At 46.3% G+C, this 26693-nt stretch overlaps 1 protein-coding gene across 3 annotated transcripts in view; it reads right to left on the reverse strand.

The window, feature by feature from the left end:
* The window catches only part of WIPI2 (WD repeat domain, phosphoinositide interacting 2), a 31630-nt gene extending 13009 nt beyond the window's left edge, over positions 1-18621 (reverse strand). For 2 of the 3 annotated variants that reach the window (XM_024763479.1, XM_024763478.1), the window contains exon 1: positions 18369-18604. Coding sequence is in view for 1 of the 3 variants with exons in the window: in XM_024763477.1 (XP_024619245.1) it covers positions 11681-11763; positions 18369-18442 (157 nt within the window). In the remaining 2 variants the exon portion in view is untranslated. Of the gene's footprint in view, positions 1-11680; positions 11764-18368 lie in introns of all 3 variants that reach the window. The other variant, XM_024763477.1, reaches the window with a different exon arrangement.
* Between the last annotated feature and the right edge of the window lie 8072 nt (positions 18622-26693).

Below are 26693 nucleotides of genomic sequence, written 5' to 3' on the forward strand. Positions count from 1 at the left end.
CATTGGCAATTGCCTGGGGCAAGTTCAGACGGAGGGGCAAAGAGAATTCTGGAATGCAAGAAGAGCTCAGAGCCAAGAATATAGATGACTTTCACGCGCAGCCTGTCTCGACCTGAGCTACGGCAAGTACCGCCGAGCCGGGGTTAAGCACAGACCCGTTCACCAACCTAACAATGATCTGCGGCCACACTCTGTCGGGAGCTGAGCGGAGCACAGAGAACAGAGACACCCAGATGGATCAGAGCTCAGGGGACCTGGGAGGCCGGACTAGCCGGAGCCTCGAGAGCAGCTCCACCGTGAACAGGAACGCGCCTGTGAAAGTCCGCACACCAGACCAAGTGCACGGCTACTCGAAAGCGCTCCTTCCACTCAGCTGTCGCTGACCTTAACGGTGTAACTTAAAAACACACGTGGGTTAGTTTCAAAACCAAACTACTACAGTGAGCAAGTGAGCTCTACAGGTCCCCGCAGAAAGACACAAACTGTTCTAGGGAAGTGCGTGGTGTCAGTCATCTCAACACGGGATTGGCAGCCAACGCGCTCAGCGCAGGGCCCAACTACTGGGTGTCAGCCAAGAGTTATATCCAAAGTGGCGCAACTCATAGCTGTGGAAAAAAATTAAGGTACCGCTATTACATAGACTGGAATAGGCAATAAGATCAAGTGCAGGATTCCAAGCTCTTTACGGTAATTTAATCACAGCTGCTTTTACACAAATGAGAATCACTTCTCTTGCCTGCAGCTACAAACTAACCTTCCTTCAAAAAGAACCACACAAGCCTGAAGCTTGTCTGCCCCGCAGCATCTCAGGGGAGCTGCCAACGCCTTCCAGGATCTGACCCTGGACTGAAGGGCACAATCACGCGTGACCTCCAGCACAGGGGACGCGGCCTCAGCCTGTTTTCATCGGCTGATTCGAGGCCAGCACCTGCACAGGCAGCGTTCCAACATCAGGCCGACTCGACTCGGGAGAGACCAACCTCCACCCAGAACGGCAACGATGTGCAGTAAAGATAACCTCCCCTGGGCCCAGATCCTCACCTTCTCCCGTGCAGGGCCCGTGGCAGGGAGGGGCTGGGCCCGCGGCAGGGAGGGGCTGGGCCCGCGGCTGGGAGGGGCTGGGCCCGCGGCAGGGAGGGGCTGGGCCCGCGGCAGGGAGGGGCAGGAGGGGCAGGGAGGGCCGTCTCCACAGCCACGCTTGCTCCCACGAGGCTCAGGCCCATCCTGCCCGGCGTCTCACCCTTCAGGCTCCCACCTCCGAGTCACCTCACTCTCTCCTCAAGATCTGACGACGGTTTGGAGGCACACGGCCCTGATGGATCGCACCCTGCACTTCTCACGCAGTGCTGTCCTGTCATCCCTGGGAACCCGGAGGCTGGCTCAGCAGTGGTGACCCTCCCACCCCCGCCCAGGCCCAGTTTCCAAGGACAGGAGTGTGTCTGCCTGGGCACACTGCCCCCTATCGGGTCTGACGCTGGCTGGCACACTGAATGTGGTAACACGGACGCCATCCGGAGACCCCGACAGATTCTGATGGGGAGGCAGAACAAAATGTGAAAGGGAGGTGAGCGGGGAAGTGGACAGAGAACTCTGCAGCTGACAGCAGGCGCTGCGTAACGAGGAGATGCAGAGACGGGGGAGGGATGGATGGTCACGTGCGGGACACGTATGGCCAGAGAAAGTGCCTGTCTTGAGATAAATGAGCAACTAGAGGCACCGATGGAGAGACAGACAATGCAGTAGGGACAGGATGACGTCTGAGAAACTGGAAGGCATGAGACCCAGCAGGACTGGTTTCAATAGACAGGTACCCCCCTTTTCCCCATTTGAAAGGAGGGAGATGAGAAGATGGCACAGATCGGGGTGAGGGGGGCGGTCCTCTGAGGGAGGAAACCAGGGAGTTCCACGCTGAAAGCAGCCGTTCCTCCTTGAGGCATGCGAGCGGTTATCAGCTCTGAGGGGCACAGAGGTGGGAGGTTTAATGAGGGAGGACAGCATGAACAATCACCTCCCAGGGTAAGCAAACAGTTACTAGAAAAATGTCGGGTCAGCAGCAGGCACTGCCAGTCTCCCGCTGAGGCCGCGGTAATCAGCTAAAATTCAAGCGGAGGAAAATTGTATCAAGGCAAGAGATGCAGAAGCAGCACGAGAAAACCCACTGCCTGTTCACAGTAAAAACTCAGAGACCTAAGGATCAGAGGAAACTTCTTCCATCAATAAAGGACTTCTGTGAAAAATGTCACAGCTAGCACCACACTTCATGGCGGACTTAATACTGAACTCTTCCTTTTAAGACCGGAAACAGGGCAGGGCCGCCCCTCTCCTCACTCTGGACTGGAAGCTGACAGATGGCCACAGGCAAGAAGAAGACATCAAAGGCACACGGACCAGAAAGGAAGACAGCAAACTACTACTCTGCAAGCTCATGGACTCTGCTAAGCACCTATTAAAAGTAATGAATGAATTTAGCAAAGTCACAGCACACAAGGTTAGAACACAAGAATCAACCATATTTTTATACACTCTTAGCCAACAACTGGGAAGGAAAACGAAGAAATTCCATTTACAACACTCTCAAAAACCAAAACATGAGGACGCAATTTAACAAAAGATGTAAGACCTCCATACCCAAACCCACAGAGTATTACTAAGAGAAATTAAAGAAGATCTTCATAAATGGAGAGACATACCACGTTCACAGACCGGAGTACTCCACATTATATGTTAAGATACCAATTCTCACCCAACTGACATCTAGGTCCAATGCAACCACAATCACAATCCCAGCGGACTTTTTTTTGTAGTCACTGACAAGCTGATTTTAAAGTCAGAAAGGCAAAGGATCTAGAATATCCGAGGCTGTCTTGGAAAAGAACAAAGCTGAAGGGCTCACACATCATGTGACTTTAAACCTCAGTATACAAACAAAGTGACAGGAAACAAGACAGTATGTATCCGACATAAAGGCTAATAAGCAGACCAACAGAAGAGAATAAAGAGCAGGAACAGACACACACTTATAGGACTGTTTTTAGGCACCAAAGCAATTCAGTGACGGAAGAAAAATCTTTTCGACAAATGGTGGAGCAGGAATTCCTAGGGAGAAGCTTAAGGTGACTCATAGCTCATACCACACACCAGAATTAGTCTGAGAAGGAACCACTGAGCTAAACATAAAAGCTGAAACTATAAAGCTTTCAACGAAAACATAGGAAAAGATCTTCATGACTTGACAGTAGGCAAAGGTTTCTTAGAAAGGACAGAAAAGGCAAAAATCATAAATGAAAAAAATAAATCAGACTTCATCAAAATTCAAAATATTTGCTCAAAAGACAAGTCAAGCCACAGACTGGGAAAAAATATTTACAAAACGTATGTGACAGAGGTCTGGTATCCAGAATATCTAAAGAACTCTGACACCTTGACAATAAAAAGGCAGAACAATCAAATTTTAAAAGGGACGAAAGATCTGAACAGATATTTCACAAAAGATACACAGAGGGCCAACAAGGACATCAATGTGTCCAACATCATTAGCCATCGGAAGAACTTAAACTAAAACCACAACGAGATATCATTAGACACACATCAGAACGCCCAAAATGAAAAAGCCCGATATCGCCAAATGCTGGTGAGAACGCAGAGCCACCAGACTGTCACACAGCACCGGTGGAAACGCACAACGGACAGCCACTAGGAGGACCTGAGAGCTTCCTGTAAAACGAAACACAGGTTCCACTCCTATTTACCTAAGACAAATGAAAACATGTGTCCACAAAAAGATTTCTACAAGAATGTTCACAGCAGCTTTATTCGTAATAAATAAGTAATAGCTAAAAACTGGAAAAAGCCCAGATCCCCCTCAATAGGAGAATGAATATACAGTCAGTAGTACATTCATATATTGGACAACGGAGATGCAACAACATGGACAAACCTCAAAAACATTCCTCTGAGCAAAAGAAACCTTACTAAGAGGGCATATGCTGCATTTATATGATGCAGAACAGGTGAAACTAACTCCTTGCCTCTTGGCAGGTGGAAGGGAGCTGGGAGTGATGGGGGAAGGGGTATGAGGGAACTTTCTGGAGTGATGGTAAACCTTGATAGTTCAGGTTACACAGATGTCTGTGCATTTGTCAGAACACAGAATGTTGACTTAAGATCTGTGCATTCCACTGTATGTAAATATTACCTCAAAAGGAAAAAATGAAAACAACGCTAGTAACTAATATTCACGGTATGGTATTTCAGGGAATGTGTACTGATGTCTGCAAGGTACTTAGAAACACAGACACAAAAAATAGGATGGATGGATAGATGGACGGATGGACGGAGAGATGGGTAAGTATGGTAAAGTGCTAACAATAGACTAAATGCTGGGTACATGGGTACTGGCTGTAAAATACTTTCAACTTTTCTGGGTGTTTGAAAATTTCCGTTCATAAAATGGTGGAAAAAGAAAAGGGATGTATCGTTCATTTGCTTAAACCAGGTGTAGAGAAAGTAGAGGAAATGGGTTTAGGGTGTTGCCATCCAACTATAAGTTTGAAATTTCTTTTTTTAAACTTTAATGAAAACAAGCAGAAGAGACTCCTTTTAGAATTTTAACAACAGGGGAAGTGTGGTGCGGAGGCAGCAAAGCTGTTTTTAGCGGCAAACATTCATAGAAGAGAACATTATGATGAACCTCCACAGACCTGCGTCACCTGGATTTCACAAATGTTATCCTCTACCATTTAGCTTCAGCTATCTTTCTCTTTGCTGAAGTTTCAAAGAGAGGCTCAGCATCTTGACATTTCACCCCTAAATACTTCAGTAATCCCTCTAAATAGATCAAGACATAGGAAAAATGTCTTTTCCAGCTCATGAGTAAAGTGGAAAATTTCTTACATCAAAATCAATTGCAAGTAGACAAGTATTTAACATAAAACACAAACCCAAAGAACCAGAAGATGACGTGAGAGACTGTTCATGCACCCCCGGAACAGGGGGAGCCTCCCAGTACTCAGAAGCCTTACGAGCAGAGATGGATGCATCTGAATACACAGGAAGCCAAGACGGCAGAATGGCAAGGAGACCACAAGCAAGGTTAGAGAGCAAACAACCCGGAAGAATAAGAGCAACCCACAGCCAATGGCTAATGTGCTTTAAGTCTGTAAGAGACAAATAATCCAACAGAAGGGCAGGCAAAGGGGGAAAAAAGCAAATCAAGAAAAAAGCCGCAAATGACTACCAGCAATTCCACTCCTACGGTACCTATCTACTCAAAGAGAAATGAAAACACACGTCCACACGATCACACAAACGTGCACAGCAGCTCTATTTACGACAGCCAGAAAGGGGAACAACCCAAGTGTCCACTGACAACACATGGAATGTCCACACCCTGTAATACCAATGAGCAGCAAAAAGAAAGGAAGTGCTCATCCATGCTCCAACACGGGTGAACCCTGAGAACACTCCAGGTGAAGGAAGCCGGTCACCCGTGACTCCATTTATCTGAAACGTCCAGAGCAGCGAATGGACAGCGGGAGAAAGGAGGTTAGTGGTGGCCAAGGGCTGAGGGGGTGGGGGTGGGATGCAGTCGCCCTGCTAATGGACTGAGGGGCTCTCAAATGTTTTAAAATTAGCTTAAGGTAGGCTGCAAACTCAGTAAATATACTGGAACCCACTGAATTGTACACTTTAAACAGCTGATTTTTACGGCGTCCAAATTACATCTCAAAAATCTATTAAAAAAAAATAACCCACACAGGCAGACAACTGAGTAAATTTGAATTCTGGCCACTATATTGAGATCTGATGTACGAAGGACAGGGCAGCAGGGCCCTGAAACATCAAGCTGTGCTCCTACGAGCTCGTGAGTGATAGCGGGCCCTTCACCGTGACCCCCTCCAAGACCACGCGGCCCTGGACCCGGGAGCACACACAGGCTTCCAGGGTTCTCTCAAACTGCCCAAATCATACACTAAATATTGGGTTTTCTCTGGGAAATACCTGCACAACTTCCATCAGATGTCCAAAGGAGACAGGAACCAGAAAACAGCTGAGGCTGCCTGCAAAAGGCAGATAACTGCCGGTCACCCCAGTTACCGCATTTTTGTCACTACTTAAGTAAAAAACAACCAACGGGATTCACCTCAGAGACCCTTCAAGCCCTAGGAAGCAACGTGCTTAGGTCTTTTCAGGAACACACCTTCCTAAAGCAACCTACTCTGACACGTTGCCAGTGGTTTCGGTTTGTTATTCTTCTCCTGCATCGTTTCCAGCTCTTTCACGTCGTTACGCTACACCTCACTCCCCAGAGAACCTTTACAAACAAGCATCCGCAGAACCCACAGACCCAGAGCCGCCAGTTTCCACTGAACTGAGGCATGCACAGCTCAGCCCTCCCGTGAAATACCAGCGCACAGGAATCGGGCTGGTAACTGAGGAGCAGGGTGCCCAAGTGAAAAGACGCAGGGCGGTCGGCACGCAGGGCGACCACGGAGAAAGGCTGAGCGCAAACCCCAGTGGCCTCCAGTGTCTAAGGCCTTTGCTTCCACGGCCCTTCGATGTGGCCTTGGCCACAGTTTCTGCCACACTTTCTTCCTAGAGAGTGCCTATCCAAAATTTAAGAAACTACTTCATTTAGGAAAGAATGTTGTTGGGACTTCCTTGGTGGCGCAGTGATTAAGAATCCGCCTGCCAATGCAGGGCACACGGGTTCCAGCCCCAGTCCGGGAAGATCCCACATGCCGCGGAGCAACTAGGCCCGTGCACCACAACTACAGCCTGCGCTCTAGAGCCCGCGAGCCACAACTACTGAGCCCGTGTGCCACAACTACTGAAGCCCGCACGCCTAGAGCCCGTGTTGTGCAACAAGAGAGGCCACCGCAATGAGAAGCCCACGCACCACTGCGAAGAGCAGCCCCCGCTCGCTGCAGCTAGAGAAAGCCCGCACGCAGCAACGAAGACCCAACACAGCCAAAAATAAAAAAAAAAAGAATGTTGTTTTGCTTCTGCTGGTGCTGTTCAGAGCTGGCGATGATAAAACTTCCCGTGGTGGGAAGAGGGGAGGGACAAAGCCATGAACTAACACAGCACACCCTGCAACCAGGCGTGTCGGCGGATGCCCGGGGCTCTGAAGAGACGCACGTGAACAGTCCACCCGATCTTTCATCGCAACAGGCTCAAGAAGAGAGGCTACTGGATTTCTCCCCTGGAAGATCCATTAGTGTAAATCTCACGGAGGTGAATGTTCCAGCCAGTGCAAGGTCTGCCGAATCAGAACCTAGTCGGCCAGCCTGCTTATGCTGAGTTTCAGAACTAATGCTTTGTGAGGTATGATTTCCCAGCTCAGAAGCATAAAATGCAAAGATGATACACGATGTAGAATCTGAAAAGGCCAACTTTTCCTTCCGAACTTCTGTGATATTTTACAAGTAATAAAACGACAACCTTTATTTATATTGCCTAACAGGGTAGGATTTCGTTTCAGTAATGTTTCAGGGAAGAGAGACCACATATTTGCACTTTACATACCTTCAAATAAATTTAAAAGGACACATAGAGAGGGAAAGAGAATGCAGGGCACACACAGGGGGGCAAAGCGCACGTGGGAGTTCCCGCTACTTTCCTTAAGTTTGAAACTATAATACAGAGAGTTGGAAAACAAAAATCTTCCAATGCTGCTGGGCAAAGGTTTTTTGTTTAAGTAAACGAAACAGAACAAATAGCTGTCCATCTTGCTTCTCCCAAGAGCAGCTCTGGCTCATTCCTTCTGTTCCGGCAGCGGTGACCGACAGCAAAGACCTGACGTTACAAGGGACAGTCAAGAGGCACGAGGGGGCCGAGCCACCTGAGCTGGGCTGAGCGTGGAGGCGCTAAGTACCACTCTGCCAGAATGTACATGTAGGAAAATACCGGAACGTGATCTTAACTCAGTAGCTAACCTGTTTTCTAAGAGACGTTCTTCTATCTACTTAATGATGTTCTAGGGGCAAGAGAATTCCGCAGCTTCAGTGTCACGTGCTAACCCTGAAAGAGCTCTCCGTCCACTCCCACCTATTTTAAGGGCCGAAGCTCACTAAGAACAACACAGAAATCTATATACACCTCAACATGCTGGCCAGTAAACACCCACTCTTGCATGATGCCATCAAGGCATCACAATGTGTCCCACCAAAAGCTTCTGAAGGGCTGCCCTGGTGGCGCAGAGGTTGGGAGTCCGCCTGCTGATGCAGGGGACGCGGGTTCGTGCCCCAGTCCGGGAGGATCCCACACGCTGCGGAGCGGCTGGGCCCATGAGCCGTGGCCGCTGGGCCTGCGCGTCCGGAGCCTGTGTTTCTCAAAGGGAGAGGCCACAGCAGTGAGAGGCCTGCGTACCACAAAAAAAAAAACAAACAAAAAACCTTCTGAAAAATGAGGCACCAAAACCCACTTGATAAACTTCAAGGAAACAAATTAGTCACTGAACTGATTCAAACTGAGAAGGTGTCAAGACAAGGTTTTGGTATTCCGATACCCTGTCTAAGCACTGGGTCTCCATTCTGTGGCTGTCAAACCAGTCGACCCTAATCACGACAGCAACAATTTAACAGCACGATTCAGGTGCTCATGGGCATGTAGATTTAATAAATGTTTCAGTCATTCATAAAAGCCCGACGGAATCCTGTCTCCAGAGATCAGGCAGACCCTTCTTTGAAGGAATTCCCTACAGGAAACAATCCTATGTGCGATCAAGTGAAGGCTGCCCATCTGGGGATTCCAGAAGCGCCTCCTGAGATAAGCGACAAGCACTCCAGTTCAGAGCGACTTTACCACCCCGATCACGCCTTCCAGCTACACACTAGGAGAAAGGCTTTTTAGAAGATTTAGTAAGCACCAGGAGGCAAGTGTGAGGACAAAAGAGGAGTAAAACCTAAGGCAGGAGCTGTGAGTTAGGGACACTTACTGTAAGAATCCCGCTTCCAGCCATCTCCCCGTAAAGGGCCCGGGTGCTGGCCTTCAGGGGCAGCAACAAACAGGGGGCTTGTTGGGGAATGTCAGACACCATCTGCTGATGGAGGTGAGGGACACCAGAGGGCGGACCTGGAGAGGGGAGGCCAAGGCCTGGAGGGAGCCTGGCGAGCCTCCGAGCCCCAGTGGGCCACAGAACTCTGCAACGGCAAGTACTGGGCACAAAGAAAGGACGTTTCTCCTGGGTCCTCACCTATGTTAATGCAGGAAGGGTGGGGGGCGGTATTTACATGTGTGTTCGCTCCACACTGTGTCCCCAGCCTAACAACCGACACAAATGTATTTCCTTGTTCTTTGTCTGCCTCCATTTAAACATAAGTGTCATGAGAGCAGAAACTTTGTGACCACTGTGTCTCCACAGCCAGAACAGGGCTGGCACATAGCAGGTCCTCAACGAACGTTTACGGAATGAGTGGAACCAGAAATGAATATGAGATGTCTCTTCATATCAACTCACTGAAACTCCCCCTTCTTAAGAGATATTAACAGGCAAAGGAGAATTCCAAAATGGAACACCAAACCACAGTGAAAGCAAAGTTGATAAGAGTGGAACATTCGGGAAGGAGGTGCTGGCATCATTAATAAGGAGAAAACTCAATTCCCCCAAACTGCATGCTCACGTAGACAATTAAAATGATAAATATTAGGTCTCTCCTTGAATCCATAACCCAGCATGACTAATTACAATCCTCCGTAACAAGAATTCTTAATTAGATCACGCCACAGGCAGGCTTCAGGGCTATCATTATGTACAGAGAAAATACTCACAAACCACGCATATGACAAAGGACTAGTATCTAGAATATATAAAGAACTTTCAAAACTCAACATTAAAAAACTCCAAGTAATCCAATTAAAAAGTGGGCCAGAACATGAACAGACATTTCACTGAAGAGAATGGCAAACAAGCACATGAAAAACTGTTCAACATCATTAGCCATTAGGGAATTACAGAGTAAAACCACGAGATAGCACTGCACACAGCCATAAGAACGGCTAACGGAAAAAACACTGGTAACACCAAATGCTGGCAAGGATTCTGAGGAACTGGCTCACTCATACATTACTGGTGGGGATGTAAAATGGTACAGCCACCCTGTAAAACAGTTCAGCACTTAAAAAAGACAAAGACAGGGCTTCCCTGGTGGCGCAGTGGTTGAGAGTCCGCCTGCCGATGCAGGGGACACGGGTTCGTGCCCCGGTCCGGGAAGATCCCACATGCCGCGGAGCGGCTGGGCCCGTGAGCCACGGCCGCTGAGCCTGCGCGTCCGGAGCCTGTGCTCCGCAATGGGAGAGGCCACAGCAGTGAGGGGCCTGCGTACCGCAAACAAACAAAAAAAAAAAGACAAAGACAAAACACCACACATACAACCCAGCAATCACACTTAGACATTAATCCCAGAAGTGGAAAGTTACATCCACCCAAAACCCCATACACAGCAGCTATATTTTTAACAGCCCAAATCTGGAATCAGCCCAGATGTGCTTTGCTGGGTGAGGGTCAAACAGCTGGGCTGCATCCGCACGTGGAACCAGCTTTAGCAACAGAAAAGACGGCGCTACTGACACCCGGCAACTTGGGTGAACTTCCAGGGAAAGATGCTGAGCGAAAACAGCCAATCTCAAAAGGTTACATACTTCCATTTATGTAACATTTGCGAAAAGACAATATTCTGGAACCAGAGAGCAGATCAGTGGCTGCCAGGGATTAGGGACGGTGGGGTGGCAGTGGGGGCGGGGAGGCAGGTGTGGGTACAAGGGCAACAGGAAGGACCCTGCGGTGTCAGACGGCCCAGTGTCTTCATTGTGGTGGACACAGGAAGCTAGATGGGTGTTCAGACTGTACAGAACTTCACACACACAGGCTGGACTACATCCATGTAGCCTTCCCGGCTGTGATACTGTACTGCGCTTCTGCGAAACGTTACCACCGGGGGAAACTGGGAGAAGGGTACGGGGATCTGTACTGCTTCTTACAACTATAGCCATGAAAAATAAGATGTATGTGCAGAGAGTCAAAGCTTTCCATCCTATTCTCACTGGGGGAGGGTCTGTACCTACTACTTACTATTTATTCAGCAAGTACTCTCTCTCTCTCTCTCTCTCTCTCACACACACACACACACACACACACACACACACACACACGAAAAACAAAGAAACTGAGGTCCATGAAGCAATCTATGTAAAGTCACAGCAGGTGACTTAGCAAGGTATCGAAGCTCACGGCCCTCCTGCAACCCCACAGGTATCTGACACACAGCCACTCAAACACCATAAAATGCCAAATGGAGAAAATAAATCACTCCTAGGGGGATGTAAACTTTTCAAATTCTGGAAGCCCTCTATGACAGAAATCTAAGTGGTTTAAATGGCATTTAAAAAGGGGAGAAATTACAGAATAATGCATTTAGTATGGTATCATGTATTGGAAATGGCAACCCATAAAGTATTTCTACATGTACATTTATAAGTATGCAAATGCACAGAGAAAGATCTGGGGGAACACGTAATTGTTCAGTCATAGCCATCACCTCTCAGTAAGACTAAGGTGAAAGAAGATTATTGGTCAAGGGGTATTTGGATTTTAACCATAATGTGTGAATTTAAGAATGCAACCTAATTCAAGTATAACTTGTCTATTTTAAGAAGGGGGAAAAATAAAGCAAACACTTACTGCATTCATAGATCTGTTCCAGTTTATCCACAGAAGAAAGGGAGAAAAATTTATAACCGGATTTACTACCAACAGCTAGAGACCTGCAAAAAAGCCAAATTCAGAAATAAGAGCTGATACGTGTAGGCAGTGATAACGCACAAACTAGCTCCATGTTACCAAACAGTCACCATCATCTCTACCCATAATTAGCACAAATAAGTTCACGTAGTTTGTACCAGGTGAGTGGTGGCAGAGCAGAAAAGAGTGGCGCGGAAGATGCCACACCTCACAGCCAGGAAAAGGTGAATGTCAATAAAATAAAGATAGACAATGTTCTTATTGAAAATCCATAAAACTTTAAAGATAAGTCTGACATACAAATAAAAGCAATCAGCCCTAAATTAATGATCCCCTCAAAACACAGTGTGGTTTCTCAGGTGATCTGATGTACATGCCTGGTGTATGGGAGAGTCCAAAAGTTAGGATAACACTGTAAATATTAAAGATATTTACAACTTTGGTGGATGATGGTGTCTTTCTGTACTGCAGTTAAGGCCGTAACGAATGCAGCTCAGTCACTTACGTTATGCTATGGCTCAGCAGTAGGGTGGAAAGAGCTCACTCAGAGCCTGGAATGGCAAGACTACGTAACACAGCCGGCCTGTGTGTAAGGTTCCATATTCATCACCCAACACTGCTGCTTTTGCTAAGAGGCTTGGAGGGAACTCTGAGCTCTCCAGATCCCTAGCGCAGGAGTGTTTCCTCATAGAAGGTTACTACTGTCCAGGACGTAACTGACCGAGAGGGGGAGTAAAAGGAAGCAAGCACGGCTTTCGGAAACAGAGAGGATAGAGAATAAAGCAAGAAGTGGTGGGACATGCGAAGAATCAGATCCTGGCATCGTTCTGGTATTTAATGTCTGGGAGAACAAGTGGAAACACAAGGTAAACCAGAAGCCTAGAAATAATGAAGACTGACATTTCATATGATGAGTATGTGTACGCCAAGATAAAAAATTAGGGCTATTTTAATGACCATTTCATCTATTAGAAACTTGAGATTTCCAACCTCTTTCACACTTAAGCAGAGGAAATACATTCCAAGAACAGAGCTGCTATAGGCACTACTAAACATTGAAATTGCAAATGGTTCATCCTAAAGTATAAACAGAAATGGAACTCCTACCAGTCTATATAATTTTTCTCTACAAAAATGCTTCACTATATTGAATTAATCACATCAATGAAGTAATTAGGCATTGTTGCCTGTACATTTTTTGAAAAGCAATAAGGGGCCAACAAAAACACAAGAATATCCAAGAAAGCTAAAAATAAAACAAATAATTGTTTTATGATTCATAAACAAATAATTGTTTATGAATCTCAATAATTCATAACTTCTGGAAAATTGATGTTCAGGAAAATGTTTTCCAGATAACTAAGGGCTGCTATTTTAAGCCCCAAAACCTTATATCCCACCATTTCTGATTTAAATAAAAGTCGTCCTCATACAGCTTTCTGTATGGGACGGCAAATCCTCACCATTTGACTGGACTCACATCGTGACACAACTTTACTATCATGACAAAGTGACCCTCTCAGACCCTAACAAGGAGTTAAGCAGCGGCAGTCCGTTGGGCTGGGTAATAAAATACCCTCTACCTTTTGTCTTGCTGACGCTTGTCACTGTTCCCCATGCATCCTACTAGCATTAACAGCCCCTCCCTCTTTCAAATTTGTCGACTTGGAAACCAAGTCACCAAGCTTATTAGTTTCATATATAAAATAAGCTTAGAGAGGGCTTTTTCTACAGGCAAAATTAATGAGCTTGAATTAATTAATGAGGACCTGGATTTTGATACACCCAGGATTTTGGCTGTGCTCCAAATGGGCAGAATTTGTTAAAACTGATCAAATATTAGCTCTCTGATGTTCTTCCAGATATTCAGAAACTGATTTTGGATATTAAATACCTTTGCTAGAGTTTTAATCGCATGGCTTCCTACTTGCACACCCCAATCAGTAGGAAATGTAAGCAAAAATACACCAAGTATTTTTTGATATGTACATGTGGTATAGAGTGAGCATATACTTTATCAATAAAGGCAGACATTTTTTTTTTTTTGCGGTACGCGGGCCTCTCGCTGTTGTGGCCTCTCCCGTTGCGGAGCACAGGCTCCGGACGCGCAGGCTCAGCGGCCATGGCTCACGGGCCCAGCCGCTCCGCCACGTGTGGGATCTTCCCGGACCGGGGCACGAAGCCGTGTCCCCTGCATCGGCAGGCGGACTCTCAACCACTGCGCCACCAGGAAAGCCAAGGCAGACATTTTTAAAGGATGATATGAAATACAAATAGGTTTGATATTTACATCTCGAATATCAATGGTCAGGTTCACACACCCCTCTTTGGAGATTCTTCTTTTAATAACATCTCATGATTTGCCTGACCATACGATATACTAATGGGAGAAGTACAGTAACATATAAGCATGAGATCCCCCTAATAAATAATCTCACTCCCCACTAAGGGTTTATATGGTAAGGTTTTTTTTTTTTTTTTTTTAAGGTAAGAGATCCTTTATTGACAAAGGGAAAACCCAGCAATAACAGAAAAAAGCATATATTTACTTAATCCCCCACTTCACTACCATACCCCTGCCTTCAACTGTGCGTGGCGTCAAGATCCAGAGACCCTGCCGTACCCTCTGGAGACACGGCCCAAGTCCCTCACCAGGCAGGAACAGTGACTGCTTCTGCAACACACTCTGGGCCAGCCTTCTGGATCTTCGCCACACGCGACTCCGCTCCACTGCAGAGCTCCTGAGACCGCCCATCCTGAGCCTTTGGGGGATTCCGTGGTTTCCAGTAGGTTGGTTCTCTGCTTTCCCCACTAGCAATGGAGGATCCACTTTCCTTTACCACTTGCTGGCTTCCAAAATTTTGTTGCTAGTGTCTCCTCGTTCTATGGGTTTAAGCTTTTTTAAGTACCTTTTTGATATTTCACTGACTGTGACATTTTATTAGGGTTCTGAGAGGGAGAGCCAAAATAAATGCTTGGGTTTAACCCACCATCTTTAACTGCAAGTCTCTGTCACTGAATTTAAACTTGACTGCTCAGTATTTAAAAGACAGTGATTTCCATTAAAAAACAAAAAAAAAAAATTAAGAAAACATTTTATAAATGTTAAAAACATTTTAAAAGAAAAAAAATCATTTTCTTAATTCCCTTTTTTTTACCCACTTACGCATGATCAGCCCATTAACGTTTTCCCTTTTCATCATCTTCATCAAAGAGCCATACTCGAGGACAGGGTGAAGTGGAAACAGTCACACCCATAAAAAGGAAGCCACCTGAACTGCTGCTGAGACCTGGCCGGCCCCGGGGCCCTACTCAGCAAGCTCACAGCCAACCCAGACCTCCACCTGGACATCCCTAAGGCCTTTCAAACTCAGTGATATCCAAAGCGGAGTTCATCTTTCTCCCTAAACTGAATCCCCCTCTGATCTTTCCCCCATAATGTACTGTCACTGCTCATCTAGAATCTAGGCTGGAGACTTGGGAGTGACCTTAACTTCTCCCGTAAGTGCATCGTGCACGTCCCATGGGTCACACCAAATCCTGACGGCTCACCAGTCTCCTTTCTACTGGCCACGGCCGCTGGACAATACCCTCCCCCGTGACTGCCCCGCTTCCTCAAAACACATCCTCCACACGGCAGGCAGAACCACCTAGAACTTGAAGGTGGAAGAATCCTTACTTCCAAGTCCCTCGATTTACTGATGAGGGAAAAGGAGAGAACTGACCTTCCAGGACAGTTGCTGTAACCTTAGAAGAAACCCGGTTCAAGAAAGCAATCAATTCAGATCAATGCCTTACTATCTCTATGCCCATAACTTTTAGACACTAACAACATCAATGCTACAAACAGAAGACTTCAGAAGTCAAGTCCCTGTCCTTATTCTATTTCTTTTAGAAATGTAGTTTCTAAATGATGTAGACGTTGCCCAAGCAATGACTTCCACAAGCTGCGTGGGGTCCCCTGCAAGTACTTAGCCCCTGATATTTCCGTTGAAGATCCAAGTGATACTCTGCACTTCTATTAGCTTCTTAACTTCGATATCAAAACACCAAAAATTCCTCAAGATAAGCCTTCCAAAGTGTTACTTTCAGAAACCAGGATTGGAACTAACCAGCCAAGAAGAAGAAGACGACGGGGACCAGCTTTTCTTGATGCCTTTTTCCCAATTCTAGTTAAACAAACAAAAACAAACGGTAAAAACAAAACAAAACAAAAAAACCCCAAATAAAACGTTCACTTTTAGAATAAGAATCACAGAAAAAAAAATATTACAGTATTTGAAACCATATTACCAGGAAAAACAGAAAGGACAGATATAGTTTGTTATGAAAGGAACACTGTTGTTCAAGCATTACTGTATAACGTAGAATATATATTCTATTAAGTGAAACGTCTTCCAGATTCCCTCACTGAATACCGTGAATGTCAATCCAATATTCTTTGCTTTGTGAAAAACTGTGTTCCTCTATCAAAGTAAATGCTGGAGATGGACAAGGGAGGGAAAGGAGTGAACTGTCAAGCCTCTCCCTAGAACTTCTGTATTTCTTTCAGGTATAGATTTAAAACAAATTAGTCACTTTAATCAATAAACTTTTAGTATAATCCTAACTTACTATTCCTTACAATTTATGCTCACACTGTATCAAGGTCTCTTTAGCAAATCAAAATTATGACACACAAATCTTGTCTTGAGACGCTTCCCTGGTGGCGCAGTGGTTGAGAGTCCGCCTGCCGATGCAGGGGACACGGGTTCGTGCCCCGGTCCGGGAGGATCCCACATGCCGCGGAGCGGCTGGGCCCGTGAGCCATGGCCGCTGAGCCTGCGCGTCCGGAGCCTGTGCTCCGCAGCGGGAGAGGCCACAACAGTGAGAGGCCCGCGTACCGCAAAAAAAAATCTTGTCTTAAACTAATAACTTCAGGACTCATGGAGGAGTGGGAAAGCATGATTTCCAAGTACAAAGAGACCTTATTTCAGGCCAGAGTGACATACTTCTCTTATACAGGGAAAGTGGTATTTGAATGCCATTTAAAATAAGAGCAAAAGAGAATGTTTTCTCATATTTGATTTCCTTTCAATATAAATGATGAGCAATGAAAAACTTAAAGAATGGTAGAAAATGTTTTGGAAATTCTCTAATTTATACAAGACATAAAAATCCATAAAGCTACCATTCTTAATGGTCTCAAAATACTAAGACCTTAAAAACGGAATCACAGTTGGTTTGAAATGTCCTCTTCCCTACTTGGATTGGTATAACATAGTCCACCTCAGTTATAATCTCCTGCAACAGGTGGTCCAAACTGTTTTTGTTGGATTGGCTTTTGGTCATACAGAACGCTAGTATTCAGTAGTTTTCACCTTTAAAGATTGCTACGGTCTGCTTTCTACATTCACTGTCCTCCAGATCCTACTCTGTAGGTAGAAACAACAGCATGGCAGATTGGAAAGGACACTGGAAGACAATTCAGGAAAGCTGCCCCCACTCCACTGTCAAATGAGGGTAAGATCCAGGCTCTGCTCTGAACCTTCCTCAACTTCGGTTTCCTCTCCCTGTAGTTGGAGGAGGTGATCTGCTCCCTTCCAAGTCCCAACAGAGGCCCACTGTGGGGCTGTCTGCGCTACTTCCCCAACTTTGGAAGGTGCTACCGAGCACCCACTGCACGCCACTGACTTGGTGGCTTGCCGTTCTACAACTGACTTTTAGTTTTTTAAAAGATGTCACGTTCTACTTTGCTGATTCCATTCAGCCGGGAACAACTCAACCTACTACTTTGGTACGAAGCCAATGACCCACTCCTCCTCCCCTCTTACATCACTTCCTCTTACTCACTTCCCAAGATGGCTTTCCTCCCTTCCAGTCCCACAACTTATCCTTCCTTCTCCAGAAAACTCATCTAGTAACCTCACACGTCACCGGAGACAGCCTCCGAAGAATCGGCTTCAAACCCAAATGGGTTGGGACAAACAAGGGCTGGCATCATGGGATTCTCTTCCCCTGTAAGGATGGCCCATGCCCCGAAGCACCAAGACCTCTGGGGGGGGGGAGGGGTTCTGTCACATCCCCCTTGGCTCAGTTTCTCCCCAGGTCAGAGACCACGTTTACTGCTAAGTTTGTTTCTTGCTCGAGGAGGACATCAAAATTACCTGTCAAAAAGAACAGCGAGACGGGAAGAAAAGGAAATCAAAGGGACCCTAAGATGATGAAGAGATGAGGAGAAGGGGCTGAAGAGGGGAAAGACTGGAGCAAGAGAGCTGAGGTACAAGAGGGAGGCGGGTTATAAGGGAGGCGGGTTATAAGGGAGAAACCCACCCCCACCGCTCCAGAGGCGGCCGAGACAACAAGTCAGGCCACAAAGTTCTGCCCCAACTTTGTGAGAAGTGAGGTCCGAAAAGACAAAGCCTTCCCGTGCTGGGTAAAATACCTCCCCTACCTCCATCGCTTTCCCGGCTCAGAGATCGCAGCTCCAGGGCAGAGCCTGGAGGGTCCCCAGAGGGGGCGCCCCTCCCTCCCAGCACGCGCCGGGCCCGCCCCGAGGATGCCTCTGCCCTCCCCGGCCCCGGGCCCCCAGGCTCCGGCCCCCGCCCCGCGGCCCCCGGCTCCGACCCCGGCCCACGCCCGTCCTTACGTGACGTCTTGGTTGAAGTTGGCGAAGAGTAGCTGGCTGGCGCCAGCCTCGCCACTCTGACTCGCCAGGTTCATGGTGGGCGCGCGGCGGGTGGGCCCGGCCCGGAGCTCGCGCGCGCGCGGGAGGGCAGGTCGGGGTGAGCTCAGGGTCGGCGCCGAGCCCCGCTCGCCGCCACTCGCCGCTCGGACATCAACAGCCGCCTCATCCCGACCCCGCTCTTGTTTATGCTCCAGAGCCGGGCCGCAAGGCGCGCCTGCGCGGCCCCGCCTCCTCGGCGCACGGCCTCCCACGGCGCAGGCGTACTGAGGAGGTCCGCCCCTTCACCTCCGGCCTGGCCCCAGGTTCCGGTCGAACACGCGCGCGCGTGGGGACGCGCGGGGGCGCGATGGGCTGGCCTTGCAGCGGGTCATGGGCCGCGCGTGCGCGTTGTAAAGAGTAGGCGTTCCGTGTCCCCCGCCCCCATCTTTTTATTAATATTAAAAGGGCCTGCCGCGTGCTAGTCATTGTGCCAGATACGTGCGTTCTTATTTGGTGCTTATAGCAATGCTTTGTAGGAAATGTTGCATTTCCCATTTTATGAATTTGAGAACTGAGGCTCAGAAATATTAACTTATTTGCTAAGTGTTAGATCTGAGAATGGAACCCCTGTTGTTTCTCCAAGGCCCACGCGTTTTGGGTCTCTGGGGAGGATTCTGTTTTACACATAGTCATTCATTCAGTAATATTTAGAGAGTGCCTTCCATGTGAGCTAAACAGGCCTCCTCCTTTCCTTCAGCGAAGTTACAGTGGGAGAGGTAAACACAATTACAAAGCCGGGGTGCAATGAAAGCACGTAATGAGGTCGCTTAACCTAGACTTAAGGGACAGGGATTGTGCAGCCGGGAAGGCTTCCTGGAGGAGATGAGGCCTGAAGTTTGAGTAGCAGGTAACCGACCTCAGGAATGGAAGCGTTCTGTATGGCAAAGGTCCATGGATGACAGTGTGACCTGGACAAAGAACTCTATGGTGTGTGTCTGAGCTTGGAGTGGGACGGTACACATGACACAAGATTTGGCTTGAGAAACAGGAGGTGTCCGGATTAGGCTGGGTGTTAAGGTAAGGGACTTCCCTGGTGGTCCAATGACTAAGGCTTCACCTTCCAGTGCAGGGGGTGCTGGTTCCATCCCTGGCGGGGGAGCTAAGATCCCACCTGCCTCCTGACCAAAAAACCAAAACCAAACAAACAAACAACAGAAGCAGTATTGTAACAAATTCAATAAAGACTTTAAAAATGGTCAAACCCCCCCCCCCAAAAAAAAAAATCTTAAAAAAATAAGGTATGTTAGGCAAGAGACTGATCTTTGTACCAAGAGCAATATGCCACCATTGAAAATACAGAATGGTGTGATCAAGTTTGTTAATTCTAGCCACGGAGTCAAGAATGCATTGAAAGTCACTGAGGAAAGTAGATCAACTATACTTCAATTTAAAACAAAAAACAAAACAGAACAAAAAAACCTTGGACTGAAAAAAAATTTTTTTTAATCCAAAAAAAAATAAAAAAGAAAGAAAAAATCATTGAGGAAAGAATGGTCTTTTCCATAAAATATGCAGACCCTCCTACCACATACGGTACTCAAGCATTCATTTGAGATGGATTGTAGACCTAAATGTTGAAAGGTAAAACAATAAATCTGCTAGAAGAAAGCACAGGAGAATGCCTTAATGTCTCTGGTGTAAACAAAGTCATCTAAACAGGTACTTTAAAAAGTACTAATCACAGGGCTTCCCTGGTGGCACAGTGGTTAAGAATCAATCTGCCTGCCAATGCAGGGGACACAGGTTCGAGCCCTGGTGTGGGAAGATCCCACGTGCCTAGGAGCAACTACGCGCGTTCGCCACAACAACTGATCCTGCGCTCGAGAACCCGCAAGCCACAATTACTGAACCCACGTGCCACAACTACTGAGCCCACGTGCCACAACTACTGAAGCCCGCATACCTAGAGTCCATGCTCCACAACAAGAGAAGCCACCGCAATGAGAAGTCCTTGCACTTCAACGAAGAGGAGCCCCCACTCACCTCAACTAGAGAAAGCCTGCACACAGCAATGAAGACCCAATGCAGCCAAAAATAAATAAAATTTAAAAAAATTTTTCAGTACTAACCACAAAATAAAAGATTGCTCTTCATCAAAATTAAGAACATCTGCCCATCAAAAGAGACCATTAAGAGAGGTTGGAATGGGATACATATATTTGCAATACATATTTTTTGACAAAGGACTTATTTCCAGAATATTTGAAGAACTTGTACAAATCAATGAGGAAAATACTGACAACTCATTTGTTTAGTGGGTAAAATACTTGAGCACAGACACTTCACAGAAGAGGATATCAAAATGGTGAATGAGCACAGGCAAAAGTGGTCATCATCAATACTCATCAAGGAAATGCAAATTAAGAGCAAACAAGATACTACCAAGCATCTGCTAAGTTGGATAAAATTAAAACGACTGACAGTACCAAGTGCAGGCAACAACGTGGAGCAACTGGAACTCTGATACACTGTAAGTAGAAGTCTAAATTGTTAAAACCACTTTGGAAAAGTGTTTGACACTATCTACTGGTGTTAAACTAGCATATTCCCTATGACTCAGCCATTTCACTTCTATGTATATACTCAAAGAAATGAGTGCATATTACCCCCAAAAGACAGGTGTAAAAATATTCATAGCTGCTTTATTCATAACCCCAAACTGGAAATAACCCAAACATTCATCTACAACAGAATGAATAAGTAAATTGTGGTACATTCATGTAAAAGAATACTATGCAGAAATGAAAAAGGCATACAGCCATGGATAATCTCACATGTAATATTGAGTGAAAAAAGGTAGACACAAAAGAATATAGACCATATGAGTCCGTTTATATGAAGTCAAAACAGGCAGCATACTGATTACTTCTGGTGGGGAATTGTTTGGGAGGGGACATGAGGGGGCTGGAGCTATTTTAGTGGTTGGCTGTATGGGCATATACGTATGTAAATGTATAAATATATGTATATGTGAATGCCTCTCAAGATATAGGCCAGGAGCAATGTCTTTAAGTGGTTCTGTATTAGTTGGCACAGTTTCCTTTGGACCATTATTATTGAACAAAGGCACATAAAGGGGTCCCCAAGTGAATTCCCTGGGCTCTGGACACAGTCCTTGACTTCATTTTGAAATGCCACCCAGTTTCCCCTTCGGTCTGTCAGAATCTATCTGTCCATTCAGGATAGTATCTCCTTCTCTCTCTACTGGTTCAGCAAGTGAAGATCCCTGAATGGCCAGGGATTTGACTGTTTCCAATTTACCAGAACCATGACTCTATTCCCTGGAGTAATAGGTGACTGGATCTCAAAATCTAGTGAACATGGGGTTGTGTGGATGGAAACAAGAATTTCTTAAGTGAATAATTAGACGTAATACGCAAGAAAACACTACCCCTTCCACTCCTGGTTTGCAGCGACGTACTGCGTATCGTAGAATGACACCCTGACCTCACAGGGTGTGGTCTCTTAGCTGGTACCACAACTGAACATTCAGTAAGCCATTCCATCTTCTACTGAGTAATAGGGCTCGTGATAAGGGTGGTGAATTCCAAGGGCAAGAGCTCATTGTCAAGCTTCCTTCACCTGTATGTAAATTACTTGGTCAGAAGACATGTGGTATGGACACCTGAATATCCTTGAAAACAGTAACCTCCGCCCTTCTACACATTCCTCATCTCTTTCCTTGCGTTGTATTTCTGTATAGCACGTATCACATCCAATGTGTCATATAATGCCCCCTCCCAGTTAGAACCTAAGCTCCATGAAGGCAGAATTTTTGTCAGCGTTGTTCACTCTGTGTTCCCAGAGAACTAAATCAGTTATCCATATACCCACTCTTTTCTTTTTTAACAATTAGGTGTTAGATTTTATTTTATTTATTTACTTTGGCTGCGCCGCACGGCATGCAGGATCTCAGTTCCCCGACCAGGGATTGAACCTGCCTTCCCTGCAGTGAAAGCTCAGAGTCTTAACCACCAGACCACCAGGGAACTCCCCTATCCACTCTTTTTTGGAGTCTTTTCGCATATAAGTAGGACCAGGGATTGAACCTGTGCTCCCTGCAGCTCAGAGTCTTAACCACCAGACCACCAGGGAACTCCCCTATCCACTCTTTTTTGGAGTCTTTTCGCATATAAGTCATTACAGAGTATTGAGTAGGGTTCCCTGTGCTCTACGGTAGGTCCTTATCAGTTATCTATTTTATATATAGTAGTGCGTGTACGTCAATCCCATCTCCCAATTTATCCCTCCCCTCCCCCCACCCCAGGCCTCCATTCCTGATGACTGGGATGGGCTGGAGCTGAGGGCTGCTGCCCACTCACTCAGTTTTTGTTTCACTGCTTTATTATCTGCTTGGTATTGGGAAACACTGACAAATGTTGTTGGAGAGCAGGCTGGATTTGTGCCAGAGAGCTTGACCTGTGTGTGATTCAGTCATACACCCTCGTGTTCCAGCTCATCTTGGGACAGTATGGGCTCACACTCCTGATGGCATGTAGGGCAGGAAGGACGCTAAGCGTTCGTCAGCGTTCCTCTAGGTGACTGGCCTGATGCCAATCCCAGGGAGAGGAGCTTCCCTAGACACTCCTGATGGCATGTAGGGCAGAAAGGACGCTAAGGAGTTTCTATCATCACTTCAGCGTTCCTCTAGGTGACTGGCCTGATGCCAATCCCAGGGAGAGGAGCTTCCCTTCCTCTTATCAACCATAGAACAGAACCGTCATCTGCAAGTACTTAGAACATTCCTCAAGTATTCTTCTTAATGTGCAACATTGAGAGATCAGCAGTCCTCCCACAAGCAAGTTCCTAAACAAACTCGTAGGATAAACACCTGGCATGGAGGAGGGAACAAAGGGCTGGAGTGCAAGGATGGTGGAGTGCACCTTGCACGAGGTGAGGCAGTGGGAGAGAGGTCAGGATGTACGGAACACTGAAATCAGGCAATGGCTCAGATTCTTACCAGGTATATGTCCTTAGGTAAGTCACCTAACCTCTCTGAGTATCAGTTTCCTCAATAATCACAAGGGCTAAAATAACTCACCTCCTGAGAATGCTATGAAGAAAGATTGAATGGATGGGAGAAGCACTTCCAGAATAGTGGAGCGAGAATCTCTGAAAACCGTTCCTCCATAAAAGCGAAGAGAACACTGACAAAAATTGTCAAAAATCAACTTTTTCAGAACTCTGGTTATTAACTTAAGGCTTGAAACAAGCTAAGAAGCATTTATTCAAGTAACACAACTGAATGTCGGTAAAAAAGAGTAAGCTGGGACTTCCCTGGTGGCGCAGTGGTTAAGAATCCGCCTGCCAATGCAGGGGCACAGGTTCGAGCCCTTGTCTGGGAAGATCCCACATGCCGCGGAGCAACTAAGCCCGTGTGCCAAAATTACCTGAGCCTGCGCTCTAGGGTTCGCGTGCCACAACTACTGAGCCAGTGAGCCACAACTACTGAAGCCCACACACCCAGAGCCCATGCTCTGCAACAAGAGAAGTTACCACATTGAGAAGCCCGCGCACCGCAACGAGGAGTAGCCCCCACTCTCCACAACTAGAGAAAGCCCGTGTGCAGCAACAAAGCCCCAACACAGCCAAAAACAAACAAACAAACAAAAAACACCAGTAAACTTTGTGGCATTGTGATTTGCCCTAACCTCCTCTGTCTTTCCTAGATCCACAGTAGCCTTGAAAACCATCAGCCATGCAACTATGATAGATGTGAAAACAAGCGGCCTAGCAGCTGCTGGAGGGGGCAGGATGGGCTTGGGGTTCCCCCACATCCCCATCCCCAGAGAATGGTCACTGTCTAACCTGTCTGGCAGTTTGGAAAAACTCAATTCTCAAAGCTTGTGTTTATTTCATTTGAGTAAGAGTTTACCAGTACCTGTGTGGATAGCTTGATCTGCAAGATATTTGTCTAAAACAATCAGTGGGGATTGTTTAATAACTACAACTGCCTGAGGTAGTGTTACAAACTGGAGCTAAAAAGAGACACCCCCCCCCAAAAGAAAGAAAAACAACAACAATTTAAAGGAATAACTGGGAAATGAGATATGCATAGGAGACTTTGAAAGGCTCCTGGAATATTCCTGAGAATCTAGAGGGTTATGTGTATGTGCAGGACTATACACATGCCCAGGAAAGACCTGAGAAGGTCCTAGAATCTCACCTATGGCTGATCTTGAGACCCTGCACAAGTAGGAAGTGAAGGCTAAGGCCGAATTGTAAAATGCCTGCAGGAGTGTCGAAGGCGTGCCAACATGCACACAGAGCCCCTTGGCAAAGGCTGGGAGACATATTGATTCAAGGCACTTAAAGAAATCTCCATTCAATTGTTATCTGACCACTAAGATAAACGAGCAGAGACTTCACTGGTTGCACACAACGAAGAACACAGACTTTACCGAATTAGTACAGAGAAGTCACTAAACAAACACACAAAAGCAAGAACCTGAAACCTTAGGTTGGGAAGGGGCATCTGATTTCCAGAGTTGCTGTATTATTTTAAATGTCTAATTTTCAACAAAAAAAACTATGACACACAAATAAACAGGAAAATATGGCCCCCAAACAGGGAAAAGCAATTGCCTATGAAGGGGCCCACATGGTGTGTTTAGTGGACAAGGACTTAAAAGCATTTATTACAGATACATTCAAAGAACTAAAGGAGACCATACCTACAGAATTAAAGGAAGGGTACGATGACAATGCCTCACCAAAGAGAGAACCTCATTAAAGAGGTAGGAATCAAGAAAAGAACCTAACAGAAAGCTGCAGTTGAAAATTACAAAAACCAAAAGGAAACATTCACTAGAGGGGCTCAACAGCAGATTTGAGCTGGTAGAAGAAAGAATCAGCAAACTTAATGATGATTCAACTGAGAAAAATCTAGTTTGAGGAACGGAAAGAAAAAAGATGGAAGAAAAATGAACAGATCCTCAGAGAACTGTGGGACGCCATAAAAAATACAAACTTAGGGACTCCTCTGGTAGCGCAGTGGTTGGAATCCACCTGCCAATGCAGGGGACATGGGTTCAAGCCCTGGTCTGGGAAGATCCCACATGCTGCAGAGCAACTAAGCCTGTCTGCCACAACTACTGAGCCTGCGCTCTAGAGCCCGTGAACCACAACTACTGAGCCTGTGTGCTGCAACTACTGAAGCCCATGCGCCTAGAGCCTGTGCTCCACAATGAGAGAAGCCACCGCAGTGAGAAGCTCATGCACCACAATGAGGAGTGACCCCCGCTCGCTGCAACTAGAGAAAGCCCGTGAGCAGCAACGAGGACCTAACGCAGCCAGATAAATAACTAAATAAATATATTAAAAAGAAAAAAAACGAACTTAGAGGACTTCCCTGGTGGTCCAGTGGCTAAGGCTCTGTGCTCCCAATGCAGGGGTCTGGGTTCTATCCCTGGTTAGGGAACTAGATCCCACATGTCTCAACTAAAGATCCTGCATGCTACAACAAAGATCCCATACATGGTAACTGAGACCCTGCACAGCCAAATAAATAAATTAATAATAATTTTTTTAATAGAAAAATATAAAAACCTGAACTTATGCATAATGAGATTCCCAGGAGGATAAAAAGAGAAAATGGGGTGGAAAAAATAATTGAAGAAGTAAAGCATGTAAATTTCCCAAATTTGATGAGAGACATTAACCTGTACATCCAAGAAGTTCAATGATTGCCAAGTAGAATAAACTCAAAGTGATCTGCAACTAAACACATCATAGTCAAACTGTTAAAAGTCAAAGATAAAGAGGGAATCATGAGGGCTGCAAGAATAAAAGGGACTCATCACAAATAAGGGATTTCAATAAAATTAGCAACTGAATTCTCATTGGAAAGATGGTCACCAGATGGCAGTGGGATGACATATTCAAAGTGCTGGGGAGGTGGGGGGAGGACTATCAAGATTTCTATATCCAGCAGAATTATTCTTCAAAAAAAGAAGGAGAGGGACTTCCCTGGTGGCCCAGTGGGTAAGACTCCATGGTCCCAATGCAGGGGGCCCAGTTTTGATCCCTGGTCGGGGAACTAGATCCTGCATGCTTGCTGCAACTAAGAAGCCCACGTGCTGCAACTAAGACCCGGCACAGCCTAAATAAATAAATAAATATTTAAAAAAAAATAAAAAGGAGAAATTAAGAATTGACAAAGATGGGCTTCCCTGGTGGCGCAGTGGTTGGGAGTCCGCCTGCCGATGCAGGGGACGCGGGTTCGTTCCCCGGCCCGGGAGGATCCCA

Source organism: Neophocaena asiaeorientalis, unplaced genomic scaffold, assembly GCF_003031525.2.
Source record: "Neophocaena asiaeorientalis asiaeorientalis breed wild unplaced genomic scaffold, Neophocaena_asiaeorientalis_V1.1 scaffold223, whole genome shotgun sequence".
NCBI lineage: Eukaryota > Metazoa > Chordata > Mammalia > Artiodactyla > Phocoenidae > Neophocaena > Neophocaena asiaeorientalis.